This window comes from Triticum urartu, chromosome 5 (assembly GCF_003073215.2).
Source record: "Triticum urartu cultivar G1812 chromosome 5, Tu2.1, whole genome shotgun sequence".
Taxonomy (NCBI): domain Eukaryota; kingdom Viridiplantae; phylum Streptophyta; class Magnoliopsida; order Poales; family Poaceae; genus Triticum; species Triticum urartu.
This window is the reverse complement of record NC_053026.1, coordinates 654,483,088-654,497,870: the sequence shown is the minus strand read 5'-3', so window position 1 is coordinate 654,497,870 and position 14,783 is coordinate 654,483,088. Positions and strand designations below refer to the sequence as shown.

At 45.1% G+C, this 14,783-nt stretch overlaps 2 protein-coding genes across 2 annotated transcripts; one reads left to right on the top strand and one right to left on the bottom strand.

The window, feature by feature from the left end:
- Positions 1 to 356: 356 nt before the first annotated feature.
- On the top strand, positions 357 to 4,694 carry LOC125511640 (vacuolar protein sorting-associated protein 24 homolog 1). The gene is made up of 6 exons (XM_048677067.1): positions 357 to 629; positions 737 to 813; positions 914 to 1,016; positions 3,069 to 3,190; positions 3,275 to 3,469; positions 4,285 to 4,694. The coding sequence occupies exons 1-6, from the start codon at positions 518 to 520 to the stop codon at positions 4,366 to 4,368; spliced, it is 693 nt and encodes a 230-aa protein (XP_048533024.1). The 5' UTR covers positions 357 to 517; the 3' UTR covers positions 4,369 to 4,694.
- A 1,448-nt stretch (positions 4,695 to 6,142) lies between these two features.
- LOC125507643 (PLASMODESMATA CALLOSE-BINDING PROTEIN 3-like) lies at positions 6,143 to 6,762 on the bottom strand. The gene is made up of 2 exons (XM_048672160.1): positions 6,426 to 6,762; positions 6,143 to 6,306 (listed from the first exon to the last, which is right to left on the bottom strand). Exons 1-2 carry the CDS (start codon positions 6,760 to 6,762, stop codon positions 6,143 to 6,145), a joined length of 501 nt encoding a protein of 166 aa, XP_048528117.1.
- Between the last annotated feature and the right edge of the window lie 8,021 nt (positions 6,763 to 14,783).

The window sequence follows — 14,783 nt, the reverse complement described above, 5'->3', positions numbered from 1 at the left end:
TTTCTGAAATTGCTGAATATTTTCTAATTCGTGAAATTGTTGAACTTTTTTTAATTCAAGATTTTTCTGAAATATGTGAACTTTTTAAATTTTCTTCACATTTGTTTTCAAAAAAGTCACGTTTTTCTAAAAGCTATCTGCAGTAAATAGCGTGGCTACACTTATATTCTTAAATAGTTTGCGTTGTAATGATTCACTAAAGCCTTTTTTTAGGCAAATGATTGACTAACGCCTTGTTGGTTAGTTGTTAAATGGGCCGAATTTACCGTGGACAATGTGGGCTTTGTCATCACTGACAGAGTGAGAGGCCTACCTTAGATACTTGGAAGCCCGGCTTAGAAGATACTTGACCTATTCCCGCTAGGCCCATCAGCCCAGGCGCCTCTTTCCCCAATCTCAGCCGAATCACGGCAGCAGCAACAACTCCTCCTTCCCCACTGCTTCCGCCTCCGATCGACCCCACCGGAGCACCACCACCCGCCGCCGCCGCCGCCGCGCGGATCGTAGCGGAGCGGCGATGGAGGCAGTGAAGAGCCTCCTGAAGCCGAAGCCGACGCCGCAGCAGCAGCTGCGCGAATGGCAGCGCCGCCTCCGCAACGAGGGCCGCAACATCGAGCGCCAGATCCGAGGTCCCCCTCCCCCCTCCCCTCTCCCTCTCCCCGATTCGATCCAAGCTGGGTCTCTAGAAGGTCAACTGATGGTGGATTTTGGTTTGGGTTTGGGTTTGGGGGCGCAGACGTGCAGAAGGAGGAGAAGAAGGTGGAGAAGGCCATCCGGGACGCCGCCAAGCGCGGCGACATGGGATCCGCCAAGGTACATATCCTACTCTGCGCCGTCGATCGATTTGGGCTGCTGGACTGTGCGGCGGATTTACTGATTTTGTTTCCTCTGCTGGTGATGCTTCTTCCTCAAGGCGCTGGCCAAGGAGCTGGTGCAGTCGAGGAAGGCGGTCAACCGCCTCTACGAGAACAAGGCCCAGCTCAACTCCATCTCCATGCACCTCGGCGAGATCGTCGGTAATGGATGCTGCCTGCCTCGTATCATTCTGTATAGCATTCTAGTTTGGCAGCATTTAACAATTTACAGCTGCTGCTCATGTTGCTATTACAAACTCTGAAAATCTGGTTCAGTCAAGTGTGCGATTGTCGGTATTGGGCAGCGCCTACCTTTTATCTTTCCAGCTAGCATTCTACTCCCTCCGTTTCAAAATAGATGACTCAACTTTAGTACAAAGTTAGGTCATCTATTTTGGAACGGAGGGAGTAGTATGGTAGTGACACGTAATTTACAGCTGCTGTTCATGATGCTATGCAAAAACTGAAAATTGGCTCGGCCAAATCTGCTTCCTTTCTAAACAACTGTGCACCTCGGCGAGATCGTCGGTAGCAAACACCGTCTACCTCGTATCATTCTGTACTAATTTATATCTATACACTATATAGCATGGGAATAACTTTGAATCTAGGCCATCAGATTTGCACATCCAGTGGACAGGGTCCGGCAAATCCTTACAATGTGAGCTGTTGGTTTTGGCATCCAACGGCTGTGAGTCACACCTGTCTCCCTATCCATCAAACTCGCCTTCCAGGTTCCCTATCTCCTGCCTTCACGGCCTCGCCTCCTTGCCATCACCCACCTTTCTCCCAAGCGCTTCATCCAAAGCTGGTGTAATTTTGTTCCGGTCTTCTGACGAAAGCGTTCGAGGCCGTGGCATTAGCCAAAAGCCATGGTGGATTAGAGGAGGCTGGAGAAGCTGTGGCTACAGCCTACAGCAGCGACAACTGACTGGTAGGCCTGGGAAGCCACAGTCTGATCCATTGAGCGGCCGCAAGGTGACATGCAAAATCAGGAACGATGGCGGTAGTGGAGAAGATTTGAAGAAGCTGTGAGTGTGTGGCGGATCTGAGAGAAGACATGAGAGTTCGAGGGACGCCTAGAAGGACAGGTGCAGAGTCCAGAAAGGCGTTCTTTTTCACCAGATTATGTTAAAGAAAATTAAAAAAATAACAAAAAGGCAAAAAATGTGAATTTTTTGTGTGACAAACATAGCCTAGCTAGCATAATATCCACGTTTAAAGATTCGGGAGAAAATAAACTATGTCATATTCTGAGCGAAAAAACAAAAGTGCAGCTACAAAAACCGTGAATAGGAACATTTATATAGTATTTATTATGTTGTATTTTGCTCGAAATACGTCGTAAATCATTATGTCATAAAACTTTTACCATGACTATTATGCTAGACCATTTATGTTTTCAAAAAGTTTCAAAAATATTTGACTATTTTTTTAAATATTGTTCAATTTGTGTGCGTCTAGACCCAGGTTCCACACTGTATTTTTGTAAATGATGTTCTAAAAAGCTACCGGAAATGTTATAAAAAAAGCTATTGTAGAAGTCTCAGAAAGAAAATAATACATAATAAAGTGGGTATAAGCATACACAATTCTTTCAACCAGTTGCTGCATATATATCATGCATGTTTTATACTTTACAAAATGCCAATATGAATCGTCGGACGTGCAAGCCATTATTGTGCAAAGCATGTGCCACGTACTGGTATAGATAGCATCCAAATACAGTGTGTTGTTCACTTGTGGCTGAAATCCCACACCTAGGCGCTTCCTTTCTAAACAACTATGTTGATCTTCATAGTTGTGGCTGAAATTCCACACCTAGGTGCAAAATTAACCTCTGTTGTATTGGCTTCAAGTTTATTTGGATCAGGAGTAGGGCCCGGGGGGGGGGGGGGGGGGGGGGGGGGGGGGGGGGGGGAGAAGTTATAAATATAGGAACGGTAATAATGTGCACATTAATATGCAGATTTTGTTCCTAGCTGGTTGTTATACTTATTTGCTTGTGAATACAATACCAGACAGCATACTTGCAAGTGGTATTGCCTAAAAATTCTTTGACTTGAACTGAAACGAACCTGTACCACTCCTAGGTGCTTGCCTAGAAGTTATTATGGCATGGCTTAGCTTATGGAGAAGTAGAATCAGCTTCTTTCATTTCATTCTGAAGTGAAGGTTTGTACTAACGACACGCTGTGCTTTGTAATCTTATAGCTACTACCAGGACAGTAGGACATTTGTCTAAGAGCACCGAAGTGATGAAGCTTGTCAACAACCTCATGAAGGCCCCAGAAATTGCTGTTACCATGCAGGAATTCAGCAAAGAGATGACAAAGGTATATATCAAAAGACCTCGTTTGAAGGTCTCTCTTGTGTTTTGTACTGGCACTGGTTCTTGCTAAGTGGTTGCTGTAATGCAGGCCGGCGTGATGGAAGAGATGGTAAATGATGCCATGGATTCAGCACTGGACGATGAGGGCATGGAGGAGGAGATCGAGGAGGAGGTTGATAAGGTCCTCTCTGCAATCGCCGGGGAGACTGCGTCTCAGCTTCCTGACGCTGTCCGCAAACAAAAAGAGAAGGTCACACAACCTTCGACAAGCGAACCTGCACAGGTAATACAATACAACCCATGCTTGCCCTGCACATTTTGCAATTTTCAAGAAAGCGTTTTCAGGTGCCGCTTAAGCGTGCTTCTGCCCTAGGTGGAAGTTTTAGCGTTAAGCGAAAAAAGGAGGGATTTAGCGGCCGCTTTAGCGCTGAGTGCTGGCTAAGCGGTCGCTGAGCGCGCTTAAGTCTTTAAAACGCGAGGAATGGGCCACGGGCTGGAGGTATGGGGGGGGGGGGGGGGGGGGGGGGGGGGGGGTATAAAGGCCTGGCCCAATACTGGCCTGTTCGGCTAGGGTTTACTGGGTTAGGAGGGGCGGGGGGAGAAGAGAGCTCCAGTGGCGGCTGCTCCTGTTCTGCATCCAACTCAGCTCCATGCACTCTTCCTCTTCGTCCCCTGAGTGGATCTGAACTAGGATCTGAACTACTGCTTGGGCTGGGGCTGCTGTTTGGCTGCTGCTGCTTGCCTGCAGCTGCCATTATCTCATATGCTCTAAGACAATATTATGCATTTATGCTTGCTGTGTGAACCACTGAACCTATCCTTATGTGTTATTTGGCTATTTGTTGTGTTGTGTGAACCACTGAACCTCAACCTTATATGCTGTTTCAGATTTTCAGTTACTTATGTGCTATATTTCCTGCTTTCTTGTGCATATTATTCAAAAACAGCCAAATTCTGGCCAATTACAAAAAACGCTTAATCCCGGTTAAGCTGCGCTTAAGCTGCCATTGCTCTAAGCTGTGGCCTTCCACTCCGCTTATGCTTACCGCTTTCTTGAACATTGCAAATGCCTCACAAGAATCTTTTCACCGTGTGCAGAGAACTGCTGTAGCGGAATCCGTTGATGACGACGACGACGATCTAGAAAAGATAAGAGAAAGGCTTGCCAAAGTGAGGTCGTAAAAGAGAATCGATGTGCTGACATGTGTATAATAGTCCATTTGGTAATGTACGATACACAACTTGGCAGATGTCGTCCTTGTCACTCACAAACTGCCCAGAGTCACCAACGTAGAAGTTGTTCGATCTCTGTTGTAATCTGTATGTGAGGATCGTCACGTGTGATCAAGGTGTCCTGTATTTTGTTTGCTTCTACCTGTTGCGAATACATAAATGTTCTGGTTACATACAGATATCATGTCAGTAATGCTGGATGCACACAGCTAGCTATTTATGCAGAGCTACAAACTGAAAGGCTGAAAGCCTGAACTTGAACTTTTGTTGTTCCACTTCACTTTGCACAATGGTATGTTCTATTTAGTTTTGCAGATTCCCTCGATGATGTACTGGCTCTTTTAGGCAAAAAGATGGAAAAAAGATCAGGTAGTAGTTGGACTTAGATCGTCAGTTTAACTAAAGATTATGCCACTATGAATGTGTGTAATGTGCTTTAAAAAGCGTATGTTTGGAAACTTTATTTGCCGACGAATTCAGTGATATATTTGTTGTGACATATGCCGATTTTGCACTCGTTAAATGACAACCTAATATAAACTTGTAAACACAAATACATGAAATTGACCACCTAAAATCCGTCCTGCTTATAAACCCGGATAGAGTTAGTAACCAGAATCATGTACTCCCTCCGTAAAACTAATATGAGCGGTCTTATATCAGTTTACAGAGGGAGTACTCAATAATGTCAACCGGCAACAAAAATATTTAGGGATTTTTTCTTTAAAAAGGGAATATATATTTAGTGATCTTATAAACGGTCTTATATTAGTTTATAGAGCGAGTACCCAATAGTGTGAGCCCACTAGAAACATCTACTATATCACCGAGCTCCCTAGGAGTAAAATGCCTTACAATCAATTGAAATGTCCAATTGGAATTGGGTCACCCGATTTTGACCAAGTCAACAATTTCTCAAAGCTCTCATTCAATTGTTTTATACTATACACTATGTTTCTCAATTTTTAAGTCCTCACAATTAATTAAGGTCTCCAGTTTAAAACTTGGTCATTGATTTTGACCGGTTCAATAATTTCTCAAAGAGCTCTCTCATTTAATTATTTTAATTCACCATATTTCTTAATTTTGAAGCTCTTTTATTCGATTGAGATATTCAATTTTAAATTTGGTTTATGATCTTTATTGGGCCAACGTTTTTTCAAATCAATCAACACCAACCGGCTAAAAAACCATATCAACCCCGTGCACCCTCTTACCACCTACAAAAAAGAAGCGCCATCATATGATGACACTATAGCACCAATATAGTACATGTAGCCACTGACACAAAAATTTACCAACACACAGAATCACACCATAAAACGCCCGCCAAATAACCAAATTATAAATAAACATAAAATACATCCTATCGTCTCCCCAATCCGCCAAACTAAATATTCCATCAGTTTCAAAATACATGGGATATTGATTCTTTGGAAAGTCAAATTTCTTTTAACTTTGACAAAGTTTAGAGCCAAAAATATCGACATCCACAATATTATGCCAAAAAATTATGGAAATTCATTTCATGATTCTAATAACACCAATTTGATATTACGAATTTTGATATATTTCTTCATAAATTCGATCAAACTTAAAGAATTGCATTTAGCAACTTTTTTAAGAATCTCAATAACACCTACGGGGCAGCAAAACGCGTCCAACCCTTCTAGTATATACTCGGGCAGGTGAGTATCAAAGCACAAGCAGCCTACGGAACGGTTCAATGCCGGCAGGTGTTGCGCCGTTGCTCGTGCATCTCCACACAACAGCACAGAGAAACGAAGATGGCGATGATCGCCAAGAGGAACATCCACAACTCCCAGGGGGCACCAGCCGGGGAAGAGGCAGGGGCAGTTGTTGCAGGGTATCGGCAAGTCCCGGAGCCTGCAAGATCAAGGTACAATTTGTAACCATCAATGGAATTATACATGCACATCCACCTCAGATCAAATAAAGATGGCAGAGCTAGCGATCGAAGCAGCAGGCTAGAGGGCCGCACGTACTCGGGTCTGTCGAGGTGAGGGTGGCGGTGCCGCCGAAGTCGCAGGTGGCGCCGCCGTGGCCATTGCCCTTGGCCTTGGCGTTGTGGTAGTAGCTGTTGGCCGCGTAGGAGCAGCGCGTCGCCACCGTGTCCGTGTCGGTGTGGCACTGCCCGCCGGGGAGCAGCGGGGCGCAGTCGCCGCCGTGGCCACACGCGTAGTCCAGCGTCCTCTGCAGCGCCGCCGCCGGCAGTTCTGACTTGCACACGCACCAGCTGCTACCCGTCGCAGACGATCCTTTTGTCGACATGGCGAGCACAACCAAGAGCAGGAAGATCGAGAGTGCTGAAGTCGCCGCCATGGATGATGGATCGGTTCTGGGCTTCTGCTGCTCGTAGACCCATTGGTCGATTATGTAGTGCATCAGCACGGGCTCCAAGAACTTGCACATTGTGTTATTTGGAATAAGGGAAACGTTACCTTTCAGCCGGCGGATGGCACTCTCGCGTCCGCCATGTGTGAAGCCGTTGGATCACTTTTGATCCAACAGACCACGTGTACGAACATATTCTACGTCTTGCGTCCACTGCCCTTGAAAGCCAATCACATGTGGATTAGTCTCACCTATCATATCTATTACCAGGATTTTGCAACATCCTTCATGTTTCTGAAACATGGGGAATGTTGCAGTGGCAACATGGCCTTGAGAGCCAACCACATATGGATTAGTCCCATCCACCGTATGTCTTATGATTTTTGTAACTTCCTTCATGTTTCTGAAACATGGGGAATGTTGCAGTGGCAACACTGCCTTGAGAGCCAACCACATGTGAATTAGTCTCATCCACCGTATGTTTTATGATTTTTGCAACTTCACCCATGTTTTTGAAACATGGGGAATGTTGCAGTGGCAACACGGCGGTGCGACGATGCGGACAAAAAAAATTCTGCAACATAATCTATGTTGCGAAAAAAGTCTACAATATTATCTTTATTGCAAAAAAAATTGTAACACAACCTTTGTTACAAATGTTTTCTGCAACATGTCGTCTGTTGCAAAAACTTCCGCAACAGAATCTATGTTGCAAAAGTGGAAAAAGTGAAGAATGACCATTAACGCGGGAGTATACCAGATTTGATGGCTCGCGAGGTTAAAAGATCCGCCGACCGATGCCTAGCACGCCCCTTGGAATAAATACAATTTTGAAACAAGATACAACTCGGCAAGAGTAGGCCAATTTGAGCAAGAAAAACTTTCCATTCAGAAATCATCCTTTTTTTCTTCTTCTATAATGATATCTGGCGAACGTTTGCTGGGAGTGAAATCCCAGCGAACGCCCCAGAGCCACATGATCCAAATCCAAAGGATGACAATTATTCACGAAAATCGCACTAAAAATAAACAACTGCCATGCTTTTTCTGAAAACTGCCACCACCCCTAACAGTGAATATGCCATCCCATGTGTTCGCAAATGCCTATCGAGGAAGCGACTGTTTGCCAGGGATTAGCCTCTTTTTTTTGCGGAACGGCCAAAAATCATCTTCTTGCTTATGTTTTACACAAAGAATACCTTAACAAGTGGACTATATAAGATGTTATTACAACCAATGTAGTCATATATTGGTTGTAGTAATGAGTAGCGCGTTTTAGAGCTCGACTTTCATGGAGGCCGAAATGTTTAAAAAAAATCATGTTTCAAAATTTTCAATTTCAAATAAATCTGAAAAAAAATCTGTACAAGCATACAAGTATGTATGTGTGTAAAAATTCAGGATGAAATACCTTGAATGCGACCTCTACAAAAAACACAAATTCATGAACTTCAGATTTTGTTTTTTGTTTTTTGCACAACCATCATTTCAACGTATTTCGTCTTGAAAGTTTACACACATGTGTGTTATACCTTCATGTATATATGTATTTTTTCAGAATTTTTTGAAACTTAGAAATATGAATTTTGAAAATTGCAAAGGGAGGTCTCCATGGAGCTCGGCTTCCAAAAGCAATTTTCGTTGTAATAGCATCTTATATTACAGAGATGCTACACTTACGGACTCAATGTCACGGATTAGTACCTACAGACTGACATGGCATCTGTTGATTGGAAATCAGGAGGCCCACGGTTGACAACAGGGACGAGACTTGCCTGCTCCCTTTCAATGCTCCCATCCGTGCTCCCGTATACGTGGCTTGATTTGATTGGAAGAAAATAAGGCCCGGCCCCACCCCCTGAAAATCAGAGGGGGAGATGATTATATTAGAAAAGAAAAAGAGAAAAGAACAGCCGTAGAATGAAGTGGGAGCACGGATGGGAGCATGGAGAGGGAGCAGTCAAGCCGGATCCTGAAAACAGAGAGAGGAGGGAGATTTGGTGGGCGAACACCTAATCCCGTACGTCCCCTCCGTGAGTTTTCACCCGTAAGTGTAGGATTTTTGCTTATATTATGGGCAGGAGTGAGCTGTACAGAAAGACATGTATACAGCGAGGAGGAAGGCTTGTTTGCAACTACTGTTCTCCTGGCCATTACACAGAAAAATGACGTTCTGATGGATATATGACTTGGTTTGTCTGAAACTGAGAGTGAGAGTGTCGGTGTTTGAGGCTGAAAAGAAATGAGGCCAGCTAGAATTGGCTATGTCTTGGTCATCCCAATTTGCCAGCATTTGTAAACCACGTATTGACACCTTCATTTGGCGAAATGATTGTATTTTTTCTTATTTCCAATGCCATTACATGTTCTTGTTCAACCGTAGCAACGGAGGGATACGCCACTCCTTACTGGGAGCAGTAGTAAAACATATTGTAACATGACAATAGGTGTGCCATCATCATCGATCCATGCATGGATAGTCGACCAGTGAAATTGTCGTGCAAGGAAAGAAAACATTAAAGAGCTGGTGACGATACATGCGAACATAGGTACATCCCGTTCATTGCACAATGGTAAATAAGCTCCGAAGTAACATGCATGGCCGGCAATGTCATATCCCAGCGCCGCCAGTGCCGCCGTAAGCAGTCTGGTCAGCGAGTCTGACCCGGAAGGGGCTCGCACAAGTTCTTGCAGGTGACCTGGCAAGGGGTGAACAACTGGTTCACGCAGGTCTGGCCCGCCCCTGGAGCAAGGGCGCAGAGCACGCTGCACATCTTCTCCGCAAAGGCGTTGCACGCAGGTATGCATGCTAAGCGGCATGGCGTCTCCGCACTAGGGCAAGCTAGGGGTTGCCCGTTGACGTAGGCCATTGCCGGCTGCCCCATGGCAGACATGAGGATGACCACCAGCACCGCGCAGATGGCCGCCATCTTAAGCGCGGATGCGGCCATTGACGAAGGAGAGGCTGGGCTGGTTAGGAGTGCCTGGGCTACGTAGGAAGATGGTGCAAGATCGACTGGGAACTGAGAATGTGTGATGCCCATATGAGAGCACGGCGGTGCTCTTTTTATAGGCAACAAACGCGCACACATGGAACTGCAATCACGGAGTACGTGAATGCAGTATCGTTATTCATCCAGCCCGCTACATATTCAAAATTAGAGAAATCGGTTCTAGCAGGATTGTACGTAGTAGCGGCGTTAGTTTAATTTGTACTGGCTCATCACTTTGTCGGCGCTTGGTAGTGGCGTTAGTTTAATCTGTACTGGCTCATCACTTTGTCGGCGCTTTGTGGGACGCCACTAGCTCCGCATCCCTGATCACGCACCTTTGCGTGTTGACTTCATCACCTCAAGTGGACTATGCACTTCATTACTGACCACTCATGTATTATATTGAGCTGTTCTCATACATATAGTATAGAGTTGCCAGCCAAAAACTAATCATTCACGGGATCACATGTCCCCTTGCACTATGATTTCCCCTGATTTTTGCTTGATCTGCAAAGAACAGGAGATCTGAGTTGCCCAGGCACATGGTGCTAGGTAAATTCAGGGCTTTTATTGCTAACTCGTCTTCTAAGCTATGCTCATTTAATCTGGCAAGTTTGTTCTTTGATCTCAGTATATAATCCTCGTACTTCGGAGGACAATATTAATCTGGCAAGTTTGTTCTTTAAATCTCACCATATTTTTCCATTGGATTTTTGTGAATGCTAACATATATCAGTAAATTTCCAAGAAGTTGCAGTCGCCATACATATTATTATGGCATTTTGTCCATTTTCTTCCGTAACTCGGTCCGTTATTTTGACGGTGGAACCTGGAGCAAATATTGCTTTGTATGGATATATTTTTCCGAAACATATAGACTTTAACAGTGTATCTTCAAATTGCACATTCTCGCATCCCAGTGTTTTCCCTGATAGAAATATGTAACTTCAGGTGTGTAAGTTTATAATAGGTGCCAATTGAGAAAGGAGCTGCAGTAGTTTCTGCCAAGCGTATCGTTCAAGCTTCTCACCTCTATCTGCAATAAACCAATAAATAGGGAAGATCATTTCATCATAAAGGCAGTTTCCACTAATTGTACGGTAAGTACAAGATCTCAATATCTTGTTCATTAGGTAATTGTGCCTTTTTCTTTGTACACTGATCACGCACCGTGCATGTTCCATGTTGACTTCAAGAGGATTGTGTATGAGTTTCGCTACACTTATGGCATATTTTCTATGGGATTACATTACAGCGTGACATGGTATCACATGGTTTGTTACCAGGCCCCTCAGTGAATTTCACAAGGGGTCAGTGAAAGATTAGGAGGGATTAGAGCATCCACAATTAACGCTTCATTTAAAGCATTGTTGAGGAAATCATTAACTGGGAGCTGCTCGGTTGGCTGGTGGGAGTAGGGGATTAAAAGACTAATCAGTAAGTTAATCAGCCATTCAATCAATTAATCGGATGATTTATCAGTTTATTGACTATTCGGTGAACCTATGAGTATCGGCAAGTTAACTGGTTAATTTGATGAATTCTCGAACTGGAACAGGGGCTCCAGCATTTTTATCCCAGTCTCACTTGCGCCGAAGCAAGAAGTAGCGTTGGGCGTTCAATGAGTTATCCCAGTCTCACTTCTATCGCTGACGCAAGAAGTAGTGCTGAGCGTCGAATGAGTTAATTGTATACTTTAACAATAGTGTTGTGCGCCGCCGACGCAAGGAGTATATATATTTTGAAATGAAAGGTAGATATGGTCTACCTTATATATTTCACAACAGGCAACAAAGCCTGAGGACCGGAGGGGTCGATTACATGAAGCTTATGTTTAGCACCAAGGTGCCCTGGCTATAAGCCACCAGTTTGGAGAGATACAAGTAAGGGGGGAGAAGAGAAGAGAGAGATAAACACCTATCTAACTTAAACTGAACTAGCTTAAACTGAAACTAGCTTAAGCTAGGCTAGGCAATGTGTCCACGCGTCCATAGCATCGTTGTCATCCTGCTCACGGCTCCTACTTTGCCAGAGATGAAGCAACTGTGTCACGTACTGTTTTATATAAGCCGAGGACCATCTCTTAGAGTTGAAAACCCGGTCATTCCGGGCGTGCCATGTTGTGACAGCGGCGGCAGCAAAGAGAATATGAAACTTACTAGTGGCTGGCCAACGCTGTTCAGCTTGCTCCACAAAGCTGAGGAGGTCCAGAGAACTGGAGGCAAGGTCATTCAGGCCGAACACGTCCCAAATCACTGAAGCTGGATAGCAACATAGCACCAGGTGCGATGCAGATTCAGGAGCAGGATAGATAACACAATCCTTTTGTGTCACAATCGACATCCAATGTTTCTTCATCATATTATCTCGAGTATTGAGCCGGCCCCAGAACAGGAGCCATAAGAAGACACGGTGCTTGAGGGGAATGATCCGGTCCCAAATCCATGAACTATAGACACAAGACATTCCTTTGAAGGTGAGTAGCTCATAGACGTGAGCTGCAGTGATGGTCTTGTTATTGATGGCAGAAAACCTGGTGTCTGGACGATTTGATGATGGCATGGCAGAAGCCAGGAGTGAGTGAAGGAGCTGTAAATCATTGATGGCTGTGGCTGACAGATTGGGGTGAAACTGTAGGTGCCAAGATCCTTGAGAGCGTTGAGAGGCCACGGAACAGTCCTGATCTCTTGCAAAAGTGTATAAAGTAGGTAGAGCAGAGCTTAAACATCCCATCGGGAGCCAAAAGTCATGCCAAAAAGAGATTAACTTCCCAGAACCCAAGGAGCATTTTGAAGAGGCGAGTATCTGATTGCTTAAAACCATTCCAGATTGCAGTGTCCCGAGCGTAGTTTCTCCTGGGTAAAGAACCGTGGTAGTATTGCTGGGCGAACCATTGATAGCAGGGAACGTTCGAGTATTGAAGAACCCGAGCTGCAAACTTGGTTAGTAGAGCCTGATTGTGCGCAGATAAATCTCTAACACCCAGGCCACCAGCAGATCGCGTCATGGTGACGAAATGCCAAGCAACTAGACACTGCCCCCCTTTTGCCGTGCTCGTGCCTTGCCATAGGAACGATCTCAACAAGCCCTCTAGCTTGTGTATGCATTCCTTTGGCCAGCGGAAACATGTCATGAAGTAACTTGGAATGCTAGCCAGGACCGAATTAATCAGCGTAAGTCTGCCGCCCCAAGACAAGAGAGTAGCCATCCATCCAGATAATCTCTTGTCAACCTTATGAATGACTGGTAGCAGCAAGTCATGTCGAACCTTGTGTAGAGAGAGGGGCAAGCCGAGGTATGTGCAAGGGAAACTTGAGGCTGGGCATCCAAACAAGACAACGATCGCATCAGTGGTAGAGGTGTCTATACAAATTGGGATGAGAGTGCTCTTGTGGTAGTTGATCTGCAACCCAGAGAAGGCAGAGAAATCAGACATAATCTTCTTAATGATGGTAGCTTGCTCCATGCTGCCATGGAAGAGGATTAAGGTGTCATCGGCGTACTGCAGAACTGGGAACATCCTGTCCGATCCAAGAGGGTGAATCAAATTGCCACCTTCAAAAGCAAAGCAGCAAAGGCGTTGTAGAACATCAGCCACTTGAATAAAAGATATGGCAATATAGAATCGCCCTGTCTGAAGCCTCGCTTATTAGCAAAAGAGTCACCCAGCTCCCCATTCAACATGACGCGAGAGGTTGCCGTGGACAGCAGGCATTCAATCCAACCGATCCAATGCCGAGGGAAACCTCGGATAGATAAAACGCTGAGAAGGCATGACCAGCTGACGGAGTCGAAAGCCTTTTGAAAATCCAACTTGAGGGCCACCATGGGCAACTTCCTTTTATGTGCCGTTTGGATCATGTCTGCAGCCAAAGCAAAGTTTTCTACAATGGCCCGACCCTTGATAAAGCCTGATTGCAGGGAGTGAATTAAGACGGGGATCTGATCTTGAAGACTCTTGGTTAGTACTTTGCTTGCAAGTTTGGGCACGTTGTGTACTATAGAGATTGGCCTGAAGTCCTTGAGTTCAAGCGGGGTTTCCTTCTTTGGCAGGAGGGAGATGTGAGCCAGGTTAATGCCAAATAGGTCCAGCTGATTCTGATAGAATTGGGAGAAGAAGAGTTGCAAGTCAGCTTTGACAACGCCGTGGAAGGCTTTATAGAACTCATTAGTGAGGCCATCCGGGCCAGGGCTACGGTTGTTTGGTGGATGGTTAATAGCTTCGACGATTTCCTCCCAGGTGAACTCCCTCGCGAGGCACGACAAGTCGTCGTGCTCATAGATTTGATCAAGCTGAACTGTAGGTAGAAAGGGGAAAGGCTGACCCAGAAGAGCAGAGAAGTACTCGGTTGCCAACTGAAGCTTGTGCTGGTTGTCAAAAAACTCAACTCCGTCTTTGACAAGCACTCTGGCCTTGTTCCGTCTAGCATGGCCATTGGCAGCAGCGTGGAAGAAGCTGCAGTTTTCATCTCCAGAAACACACCAACGGAGTTTAGCTCTCCATCTCCATGAAGCAGTTTGCCACAAAATAAGCAACTCTGATTTGTCGGTAGCAAAAGTTCTCAGGACCCTTTCTAGCAGCGATAAAGATCGCCGTTCTTCAACATCATCGAGATAGAGCACCACATTCTTATTATTGGAAATGAGTAGATCCAAACTGGCCCTGCTTCTCTTCCAACGTCGTAAGGCAGCACGGCTTCGCCTCATCTTCAGGTTAATGAGAGAAGCAGCCGAGCGAATTAGCCCGGTACTTTGGCCCCAACTGTTTTGGATGATGGATCTTGTTTCCTCCATTTGAAGCCAGTGGTTTTCCATCCTGAAGAGTTTGCTTTTAACCTGGGTGTTGCCAAACTGGACCAAGAGAGGTACATGGTCCGAGGTGACATACGGTACAACCATAGCTGAAGTTTGAGCGAAGGACAGAAACACAAGGAGTATATGATTCACGCATATGTACAATTAACTCGTGATCCACGCATCACATGTACCACTAGCAAAATTTGCGCATATGGTCAA

Bases quoted from the DNA above. Each gene is read 5' to 3' on its own strand.
- LOC125507643 (XM_048672160.1), bottom strand. From the start codon at position 6,762: ATGGCGGCGACTTCAGCACTCTCGATCTTCCTGCTCTTGGTTGTGCTC. The intron at 6,307-6,425 runs GTACGTGCGGCC...TTGATCTTGCAG, and splicing joins CCTCACCTCGACAGACCCGA to GCTCCGGGACTTGCCGATAC.
- LOC125511640 (XM_048677067.1), top strand. From the start codon at position 518: ATGGAGGCAGTGAAGAGCCTCCTGAAGCCGAAGCCGACGCCGCAGCAG. The intron at 630-736 runs GTCCCCCTCCCC...TTGGGGGCGCAG, and splicing joins CATCGAGCGCCAGATCCGAG to ACGTGCAGAAGGAGGAGAAG. The intron at 3,470-4,284 runs GTAATACAATAC...CACCGTGTGCAG, and splicing joins CGACAAGCGAACCTGCACAG to AGAACTGCTGTAGCGGAATC.